Source organism: Toxotes jaculatrix, chromosome 9 (assembly GCF_017976425.1).
Source record: "Toxotes jaculatrix isolate fToxJac2 chromosome 9, fToxJac2.pri, whole genome shotgun sequence".
NCBI lineage: Eukaryota > Metazoa > Chordata > Actinopteri > Toxotidae > Toxotes > Toxotes jaculatrix.
Genome location: NC_054402.1, coordinates 5,209,899 through 5,220,888, shown reverse-complemented (window position 1 = coordinate 5,220,888; position 10,990 = coordinate 5,209,899). Strand labels below are relative to the sequence as shown.

General features: G+C 41.8%; 3 protein-coding genes across 4 annotated transcripts in view; 1 reads left to right on the top strand and 2 right to left on the bottom strand.

Moving 5' to 3' along the window:
* Nucleotides 1-154: 154 nt before the first annotated feature.
* On the bottom strand, nt 155-2,592 carry glod4 (glyoxalase domain containing 4). Its single transcript, XM_041046361.1, has 9 exons — nt 2,459-2,592; nt 2,250-2,299; nt 2,018-2,138; nt 1,776-1,920; nt 1,438-1,574; nt 1,163-1,249; nt 932-1,045; nt 763-849; nt 155-662 (listed from the first exon to the last, which is right to left on the bottom strand). The coding sequence occupies exons 1-9, from the start codon at nt 2,546-2,548 to the stop codon at nt 597-599; spliced, it is 897 nt and encodes a 298-aa protein (XP_040902295.1). The 5' UTR covers nt 2,549-2,592; the 3' UTR covers nt 155-596.
* Nucleotides 2,593-3,219: 627 nt separating this feature from the next.
* mrm3a (mitochondrial rRNA methyltransferase 3a) lies at nt 3,220-5,988 on the top strand. Its single transcript, XM_041045560.1, has 4 exons — nt 3,220-3,984; nt 4,481-4,725; nt 4,809-4,970; nt 5,063-5,988. Exons 1-4 carry the CDS (start codon nt 3,599-3,601, stop codon nt 5,662-5,664), a joined length of 1,395 nt encoding a protein of 464 aa, XP_040901494.1. The 5' UTR covers nt 3,220-3,598; the 3' UTR covers nt 5,665-5,988.
* A 111-nt stretch (nt 5,989-6,099) lies between these two features.
* Nucleotides 6,100-10,990, bottom strand: part of nxn (nucleoredoxin) — a 54,203-nt gene continuing 49,312 nt past the window's right edge. For both annotated transcript variants that reach the window (XM_041047376.1, XM_041047377.1), the window contains exon 8: nt 6,100-7,218. In XM_041047376.1, coding sequence (XP_040903310.1) covers nt 7,036-7,218 — 183 coding nt within the window. In that variant the 3' untranslated portion in view covers nt 6,100-7,035. The remainder of the gene's footprint in view (nt 7,219-10,990) is intronic.

The following is a 10,990-nucleotide window of genomic DNA, read 5'->3' as shown; positions in this document are numbered from 1 at the left end:
TACAGCTCAAGCAAATATTAATTTTTAACTTTGAATTCAAACGTAAGGGGTTGTTCAGCAGTTCACTTGTAGTCCACACACATCCATTAAAGCAAATTCAAAATTAGGCAAAACACACAAGAAAACACATCACACTGTTTCACAAAGGTGAAAAGTTAGATACAAGTTTTATTTCGAGCAGATGAGTGACAATATGTTAATTTACAAAGGATAAATTCAGTGTAACTCAAGCACATGACTAAACTATTAGAACTGTATGATACCGGATCTATTTACGTGCAGATTGCTTGCGCAACCGCAAACTACAGAATTGTTCTCCCTGGCCATGTTTATATCTTTAATAACTTTTAAAAATAAGTTGCATTAAATAACGGTTTTAGCCCACCTCTCTGCCTTATTGATAGGAATCATTTTTATTGGAAAGATATCCATGGAATTGAACAAGTGCAACAGTAGCATGGCATCCTACCAGGGGAAAATAAATTTCACACTGCCAGCCTAAGGATACTTGAGGTGATAAGATTTACACTACAGGTGCGTTGTGCAGCATCTCATCATATGAAGTGGTAAAAATTTGACGGTGCACAATCTCCTTCTCATGCAGTAGCTTTCTGTCTGTTGTGCTTGGCAAACCACTCATCACTTTTATCTTCAGCCATTGCCTGAAAACGAGATTAAAAGCATAAAGAACACAAGCAGCATGAATATCTAACACGTGTTGCTTATTAAACGTAGAAAGTAAAACACTGGAGCAACACCAACCTTATCAAGTAAGTCATTTCCTTTGGGGTCCACCATGGACAGCTGCCTAAATGCCTCATCTCCCACGAAGCAAATCTCATGGCCATCCTATAATAAACATTGTGCAGTCAGCATTTTTACTGAGACTCCCTTCACATGAGGACAGCATTTTTTTAGGCAATATACTTACTGGATCAGCCAAAATAACCACTTCTACTGTGGCTTTTCCAGGAGTGTCCAGACTGACTAAAGGAGTGAGAATTTTCTGATTTTCCTTTTTCATCAAGGCTTCGATGTCAGGAAGCTGAGGAATGTAAATAATATGTATTATAGTTATTATGGGAGTGATTATGACTGATGATGATGTTTCTCCAATATTAAGAAACACATTTATGGAATTATACATGAAGTAATATTTTACTTGCTCCCGTGGGCATGAAAATGCTATCCTCCCAAACGCTGTTCCATGATCTACTGTCCCACTAATGTCATGAAGCTCCAGTTGGCACTGCACAAACATAACAAAAATATATCAAATAACACACATATTAAAATACATTCTTTAATCATTAACACAAAATATGAAATATGCAATACAAACCTTAACAGCTGAACTATCTCTAATTCTTCTTATTCTTTTTTAGCAAATTCTGAAAAAAAAGCAAGCACAGTTTGTTTTGTTGATACTTGACTCACTTGTGTATCTGCAAATCCCATCAGCACTGTTTTCTTTTCCTCATTCTTGTCCATCACCTTCATTCCCAAGAGTGTACTCCAGTAGTGGGTCGACCTCTGGAGGTCTGATACTCCGAGACAAACCTTCTGCACAGGGTCTGGGAACAAATTATCAAAGTTTACTGGCCATGCCATCAGTAACAGAGGAACACTCACTAAAACGCTGACCTGACTGAGAAAATGTGCAGAACCCTATCATATAGCTAATTAATTGTCAACACTGGGTTCTTTTGAGCAAGGAATTACCTATAATAGCCACTTTTCATGCAGAAATAAGACATGAGGCCTGTGACACTCACCATGCGGAGGCTGCTCTTTGTCCACCAGGTAGAAGCGATATCCTCCTGGAGCCTGGGTCAGATACAAAGCCTCTCCTACCTCAGTGAGAGGCCATCCCAGATGTTTAGCATTGCTGACAGCTTGGCTTGACTGCAGAGTGAGGCCCTAAATCCGACACATGGATGACAACCTTTTTTCAAGGCTCCTGTGACATGCATATCTTGTTGACCTCTGTGCAGTGTCTAAATGAACTCTCACCCACCAAGAAGTCATTGCCAAGCTGATATTCTCCAACCCCATAATTGTATGTCAGTTCAGCAACAAAATGGTCATCTTCTGGACCAAAGCCAACCATTGTCTTGCTCCATTTTCCCTCGTAGGGCCTGTATGGATTCAGGATGAGGGAGGTCAGTCTTAGGATACTGACACCTCTGTATAACTCTGTTATACAGCTTTGTGAGTACAAAGTTCAGTTAAAGGCGTCTCATATCTACCCATTGCAAGTTGCTTTGCAGCCTTCTTCAAACTCTTCATGGCGTAAAACCTAAAACGGATAAGAAGAGATGAAAATAGAAAACATGTGGCATGAGAACACATTTATTCAAACAGTTCCTGTCACATGACAGAAAAGGAATTAGTAACTTCATTGTTTTGTAACACTGTGAAAGATAATGGGGGCTTCAGTCAACTCAAGAGGGTGTACCTTCATGCCCAGAACATCTCGGTAAAACGTGGCTGTTTTGGCCCGGTCGCCGACTTTAAAAACAAAATGCAACGCTCGCCTCAAAGCCATTTTCTCGTCAGATATTATGATGTCTGTGTTGCAAGCCGATCCGTTCGCAGGGTGCGATTAAGCTTCCTTGATAGTCGATTGGTGAGATGTAAATACCAGTGGAACAAACAGCAGCAATTTACAACGGCAAATACAACTCCTTGAAATTATATCATATTTTGCTAAAATTAGAGTTATAATTAAAGTGTTATTATATCATTAAGGGCGAGCATAAAGACTTCACGCAAAATAAAAAGCAATAAAACTAAGTTCACCACCCCTAGCCATTCAGGTTATTGGTATCGCCCAAGGTATCGTTTCGCATTCTCTCGCGATATTACAGTTGGAAGTAACCAACTTAAAATAGCAAATAAAAAGAAGAGGAACCCCTGAAAAGTGAATGCAGTTAACTCTAGCATGGAAACTTCGTCGGGACAACTCATCCCCAACATTACCGAAGAAACCACATTCATTTTAGATGCGCAAAATGTAATACCAGCTACTCTACGACAGGTGGCGCTAAGTACGTGATGTTGCATTACCACCATAGACAGTTCGTTCAAACAAGGGAAGAAGAAAGGGGGCACCGCTGACAACGATGAAGTCAGTTTCCGATTCGACAGTTAAGGGTAACTTAACTTAAAATACAGAACGAACGATTCTCCTTGTTTGTACTTTTTTTTTTCACAGATAGGTTTCACAGATTTCCCATTCTCATTTAAACAGTCTTTAACTTGTCTATGATAATATAGTTCAGATTTAACAAATCTAAGTTAAGTGATTTTTTTTAATTCTGGACCTCGTCCATTGTGGTCCAGATCGTCCAGATGTGAAAAAACAGTGAAATCTTCGCTTAGTCGCGTTCATTGAAAAAAAAAAAAAAGTTTTCACCAATTTGAAAGTGGATGTTAAACAGCGTTAAAGTTTTGACTGCAGTATCTAATGCCCTTCTCAACAGTAAAGAGTTGCAGAAAACAGAGAATCAGTCGATTTGTATTGTGACTTAAGTTTCCCTTATCTTTCCACTTTAACGTACGAGTCGGAAGCGAACTTCAGCATCGTGCAGGAGACATGGCAGCATATGTGAGAAGCGTGGTATGTCTTGTTTCCAGAGAGCGACCTGCTTTTCTAACAGGGGGGAGCGGTGTTATTGTGGCATCAAAGCGCTATGTCCGCGGACTGAGGAGGAAGCCTGTCAAAGTGCTGTTTCCCGACGTCGAGACGGATACGGCGGTGAAGACCAGGCCACAGTCACGGACCCCAGAGCAACATGTCAAGAGGGGGAGGAAGGAGGAGGCAAAGGTCCCATCAGCTGCAGAGCACCTGGCTGAAAGTGGCTCTGTGAAGGCGAGGAGTAATGAGCAGCCAGCTATGAAACATGCTCACCTTTCTTTTGCAAAGGATCAAGTTGATGGACTGCGCTTTGAGAGGGCTTTTCCTGGAGATAAAAGACTGGGGTAAGCGTCCTTGTCACAGATCATAAACAGTGGCGTTCAAAGGAAAGTCGCTCTAATTTTCGTCCTAGATCAGGTGGCAAAGAGGAAGAAGGAGCACCAATTAAGCCGCTATAAATCAGCTGTTCAGAAAGCAGCCGAGGAATGCAGCGTGGCCCCATTATAAATGCCACTCAGAGACCATCCAGTGCTACAAAGCTTAAATGATTAGTCGATTAATCGATTTTTCGTTTGAACGAAAATTAATTGGCAACAATTTAAATATGTGATGAAACATTTAAGTCATTTTTAAAGCAAAAATGCCAGAGTTTTATTTAAATATAATAATAAAACTTGGGCTTCTGCGAATAACGATGGTTATTTTCTGACATTTTATTCACGAAACAATGAATCAGTTATTATGTTATTCATGTTCACACTACCAGGCCATCTCACTAAGCTCTCTCTCTCTCTCTCTCTCTCTCTCTCTCTCTCTCTCTCCCCCTCTCCCCTCGCCCAGGAGGCTAGTGAGCATTGCTCGTTCTCGGACGTTTCGAGAGCACCAGGGTAAAATTCTCGTGGAGGGCAGGCGTTTGATCTGTGATGCCTTGGATGCTGGTGCCAACCCACAGATGGTGTTCTTCAGTACAGCGGATCGGCTCAGAGAGCTGCCCCTAGACAAGCTGAGAAGAGCCACACTGGTCAAAGTCAAGTTTGAGGACATCAAGCTCTGGTCTGACCTTGTGGCTCCACAAGGGGTGATTGGTAGGAGTCACATATTTTGTTTTGGTTCATTATGAAGCACAGATACTCCGAGTTGCTGATGACTTACATCTCTTCCTCTGCAGCCATATTTTCTCGTCCGGACCCATCACGGTTAAAATTCGCAAATACAAGTCATACAGTGCCGCTGTCCCTGATATGCGACAATGTCCGAGACCCGGGCAACCTTGGGACCATGCTACGATGTGCTGCTGCTGCTGGATGCCATAATGTCCTGCTCACCAAAGGTAGGATAGATCACATTTTCATTTCTCATTTAGAAAATAGTATTGCTTCTTTGCTTGTAATATTTAATGTTTCTTTATTTTTTCACCGACAGGTTGCGTTGATGCTTGGGAGCCAAAAGTTCTGCGTGCAGCAATGGGCGCACATTTCCGCCTTCCCATCTATCCGAGCCTGAGCTGGGAAGACATTGAAAATCATCTCCCTAAACCTGTGACTGTCCACGTGGCTGACAGTAGCTGTGGCCCTGACAGAAGTCGAGAAACAGAAGATTTGCAAGTTAATGTGTCCCACAAGCCCTCCAAAGCAGGAGACTATGGCTGGGTCAGCACAAGGCACAGTCGCAATAATATGCACCATGAGGAATATGATTCTGACTCTGATTCTTACTCTGACTGTGAGGATGAAAGACTTTCACTCCCCAGAGTGGACACCAAGCTCTACCATGAGAGCTGGGCTCAGAGTCCTACTGCTCTCGTGATAGGTGGTGAGACACACGGTCTCAGTCTAGAAGCAGTGCAGTTGGCTGAGGAGACTGCCGGTCACAGGCTCTTTATTCCTGTCGTTCCTGATGTGGACAGCTTGAATTCAGCCATGGCTGCCAGTATCCTTTTGTTTGAGGGCAGGAAGCAGCTGTTAAAGCTAATACAAACATCTGGAAGGAAATGGAAATCTAAAGCTCAGGGGCAGTTTTCATGATGTTCATGATGTAAATATCAGTGGAACCCCCGATGTGTATTTGTCCATATAACATACACCCTGTTAGTAATAAAACACAGAGTTTCAATCAGGGATTTGCAAAGTGTTTGTTTGAGTTCATGTCAAGTGAATGTATACCTGACTGCTGATTCTCTCTTATTAGATTAACTCTAGGAAGGACAAGTCTCACTGTGTCAGTCCTTGCAGCCACAATATCTATGCAAATAAGCATAGCTCACTACACTTGAGTATGAAGAGCGAGGTCAAAAGTTTCTATGGCATCTGAAGCTTGTACATTAACAAAATGAATCAATCTGCATACTGTTTCCAATAATAAATGCAACATTTGCATTAAGTTTCTATGAGACCACGGTTCAGTATTATTTAAATACTTCAAACAAATGAACTGGTGAATCATTGCTTTGTGTGTATTTTCCATATCCAAGAGCTAACTTTATTGATAGAACTTAAAAGGAACAGAACTTTGTGCTTGCCAGTGAATTTTTAATGGGTGTGAGAAGTCATGACTGGAGTAACAGAATATAGGGATTTATACATTCAACACTTTTCAAATGCCATTTTTGTGCCTTAAGGAAAAACCCAGCCTTTTCGTTTGAGGACCTTCACAGAAAATCCTCAATAACGACTTTGAGATGAGAACCACCATTAACGACTGGCTAGAGATGACTTTCACTCACATCATAACACACACCACAAGACACAGGGTTTTTTAAAACATCAGTCATTGTTCTGTTACAAGCAAGTATAATGTGATCTTTACTGTATGTGCACCTGTCATACTGTTTTTTGTTTTTTTTCTTAAAATGGGGCCATAAAGGCTTACGGCTACATCCAACTGAGGTTCAGCACATTTGCACTAAGTATACATGTGAATTACAGCTTTAAAAATGCATTTTATTCTTTCTCAACATTGTTTAGAAACCAAACGTAACAAGGATCTTGCAGACAAAACGCAAAGAAAGCAAAGAATCAGCTGAATAAGTAGGTCCACTGGGTAATTCTCTGGTTTTCTCTAGAATTCAGAAATGCTATTGTGTGAAAAAAAAAATACAAATACTTCTTGAGGCCAAAAAAAACCGACAGAATCTCCATATATATTACTGTAGGGACTATAGTCAATGCAAGGCACCACAGGAGAAAGAGGACTCCATGAAAAGAGGAACATGTCTAAAAAAATGTTAAAATGTCAGTAAAAAGTGAGACATCTCTCTAACAGTCTGACAAAGTCAGGAGGGGAGGTGAGAGAGATAGTGGGAGACTGGGAAGGGTGAGAGGCGTAGCAACAGGTCAGGGTACGATGACAGAGTGAGTCCCAGTATAGTGTGTCCAATTTATATTTGGATGTCCTCTTTAGATGGGCTCTGGTTTGAGCTTTTCAGCCAGGAAGTCGCTGACAAATTGCTCCACTACGGCCGGCGTGATCTCCTCGACGTCGCGAACATACTTGGCCCGGGCCGACATGTCCAGGATGGTGAGCAGAGGTGCTGCTTCTGGGAGGTTAGTGTAGTCTCGCAGGGAGTCGCTCATGTCATCCTGTGGTGAGAGAGAAAAAATACACTGATTATTGTGATATTGCACGATGTTACCAAGGTACATTCCTCATTACTCCACATTGTTGGTAAGTCAGAAAGCTAACAAGATGTTTATCTGCCATCAATAGCAATAGCTCTGTTCGGAAAATATGACTTCTCCTAATAAACTTTCCAATAATATTGTGTACACAGTCCTATAGTTTGTTCCCATTGTGAGGGAGACGACCCCACAAGGAGCCACAGTATAAATCTGAGGGTTACAAGATGATGTCAATAATACAAGAGCAGAAACATTGGACAACTCTTGGTCTGGCTTGTTTTCTAAACTAATGGACAATTTGACCTCTTCACGGTCTCTTTAAATCATTCAAATAAAACAATCCAAGAAGAAAGAATCTGGGTTTGGTTGAGCTGGCCACAGTCTGTTGACATGTGCAAACTGAGGTCACAAGTAGACATCGCTTTGTTTAAAGGGGTTGCAAGTGAGAAAAAAAAAAAGACTCTGAACCGCTAGTTTATATCTTCAATTTACAGCATCAACAAACTACTGAACTTGAGTAGTGCTCCTGGTGTGGGGGTGACTTGCTGCTCGGTAAGATGAGGACCTTAACATATAGGGGGCCCTTGTTTTATAATCCATCCATGCTCACACGGCATGCAAACAGTCAAACACTGGATATGTTCTAGCAGAGAAGACACTTGAACACTTCTCTGCTTCTCATCAGCTCAGACTTGCTATTGGCAAAGAAAATTAGGACAGCACCTTTTACTTGAACTATGTCACGATGAGATTACCTCAAAAAATTCTGAACTGCCTGGCACAAGCTTTATTAATGCACACTTCCTGAAAAGGAATATGAATCTCTCCTCTCTGCTGTCTTCCTGCAGGCAGCCTTCCCAGAGACACCAGAGAGTCGGTGCTTAGTCACACATCCTGCTGTGTGGAAAGACAGGAAGGAACCAGGTGGGGGTCCAACAACATCCCTCTCTTTTTCAAAAGCTATTTCACATCAGATAGTCTCATCACAGAGCATCTGAACAGCACACGTGTTCAGGAGAGACAGCAGTGCACAGCACTGAGATGGAATATGTTAAAACTAGACTGCTGCTGGGTTTACAGTGCATTCCAGTTTTATTTCTTAGCAGTTATTTTAAAAACGGGCTTCGCCCATGTTCTGCCTGTTCTGCTTGATGTCACCTTTCACCCTTTAACCAGTCAGGATTAGACCCCCTGTAGCCACAGGTTACAGAAATAATCACTAGCAGGCACGCAGGCAGGCAGCAGTTTTCAAACAAGCTTGAAAGAGCCATTAATTATTGAGAATGAATAAGAAATCACACTGTTTCGTAATTCAGCTTTACTTCCAGCCGGGAGTGCCTCTGAAATTGGAATTCCTGCCTTCACAGAGATCCATTATTCTCGTCACATATCTTCTCTGAGTCAAATGGATTTCATGTGTTATGTTTTGTAAGGTCACACAGTTCACTTATTAAATGCACACAGCTACCATCATTTGAGATATTTTCTCTTCCTCATGACAGCATGACCTGATTTCCCCTCAGCTTAGTTTGCTGGCTCAGAGGGAGACTCACAAAGATTAAAGATCAGTTTCATATGGAAAAGATTATGCTGAAAAGGCAGAACTAACAAAAAGGGGCCAGAGGGTGGCACTGCAACAAAGAGTTGGACTTCTCATAGAGGCGGTGACTCTGCTGTTAATACAGTTAGTTACTGATTTATGTGCCAATGTGAGTTTTGCCAAAACAAAGTCAAAGATAGAGCGACTTTGGATGGATTTCCAGCTACATATAACACTCATGCACTTCCTCCTTTCAGGCCTCTCTGTTGTGTCTTTCCTGTTATCAGAAAATCTAAAGCTTTTCTTTCTAAATGGATCAAACCAGACAATCAGCTCTCAGACTTTTCATTGAATAGCTTGGCTGTGCTGCTACCTAAAAAGGATAAGTATGCCAAGATGAAGTCTGTGACCTCTACTTTGCAAAACTGCTAACAGATGGAACAGATGAGTTGGAGTGTGGTATTTCTCTTGTAGGCAGCTAACTTCCTCTGAATGTAGCCCATTTTATTATGCTGCAAATCACTAAACATTGACCACTTAATACTCACAGATGTAAGCTGTCACTAAGGACAATGTTGTTACGAATGAAATACTGCTTGATTCTCCTACTACAAATAAAAGCCTTCCCTTGCATGCTCTCTTTCAGCCATACTAAGTGTAGATTATAGATCATCTGGGCACAGTGTAAAGAAACCACAAAGAGAGAAATTCCACAATCTGTCACCGTGGCCTTTCCAGCCTCTCCGATATGAGAAGATGTAATCTCTGCGTCAGTCTTCACCTCCGTAGGAAGTCATGCATCTTCTTTTGTGTGACTTCTCTACTTGTGTAAACTGCTCGTTCCCCACCCACCCCCACCTTGCAGCTCAGCGCAGAACAAAAAAGACAAAGGGCCTCTCTGCTGTAGCCCGCACTCACAGCTGTGATAAGGCTCAGCGCGTGTTTACCGTGTGGAACCTGATGGGCCGTGTCAGGCTTATTCTGATTATTGATGCACTGTGGCATTTCACAGACGATGACCATGTGATAAGGCCTGAACTGATAGTGATAACAAACCTCCCCCCTGGGCTCTGAAATGGGGCTACATCCATCTCACCCGCCAGCTTTGATGCCTTGAGCAGGATTTATCATTGTGAAATTTTGGATATGCTCGACAGTAACTGCTCATTAGTTTGTGTGTAAATGTGGGATTAACAGCCTGCAGCCAGCAGACGTTTCGAGTTACACGGAAGAACAAAACTTTCAACTGCAGATAATAATAACTTGAGCACAAAGTCTTTATATGACCCTACATAAAAAAGAGCTGCAATCCTCATGATCCAAATGCTGGTACTAATTTTTAAATATTGACACTGTGTAAAAATGCATTGAACGTTTGTAAGAACTATTTCATGTAATAGCTGCTGAGACATTTGGGCTGAAACTAATTTCAATATTGACTAATCTCCTGTTTATTTCCTCAAATGAACTGAATAATCAACTAATCCTTTGTCCTATAAAACATCCAAAATCCAAAATCATTAGGATTCATCCTCCGGAAACCAGAAATGTCTTACCCAATAGTTGTTTCAGTGGTGAACAAGATGTACTTTTAAGCAAACACAAAGAAAAATAGAGAAGACGGAAGAAACTTTCAATGTGTTTCGACTTATATTTGCTTGAGAAACAGTCCTGGAGCGTTCAGGCAACTCCTTGTAATCCAAAGTCAAAGCAATCATTCTGTTTAGGGACACACACACACAAATCCAGCTTGGGAAAACAAAGCTTTGAAGAGAAGAATCATAGGCAACAGACACAGCTGCTTGCCACAAAAATCAGTTAAATTCGTATGTGAATGGATAATACCACCAGAGTTCATTTTGCATGCAACAGACAGTACACGGCAGAAATGAAAGAACAAAAGATCTTTCATGCTGCATTTATAAATCAGTGCACTACTCTGTGGCGTATGTTTTTTTCAGCAGGGTAAGAAGATCCTGTGTCACTCTGCTCAGCCTGGCCTCCCCCTGAGAGACTGCCAACATACTGCTGTCTCATGGACACAGAAAACCCGGCAGCTGGCCTGGCAAGGAGTGTGCGACTACTAGGGCTAACCCGAGCCAAGGTGCAGGAGTCTGAGCCCAGATCCTGAAATGGGAAGTGATATCTGACCGTGAACCCAATCTGGAAATGAAACCTGGTGATTTCATTGCC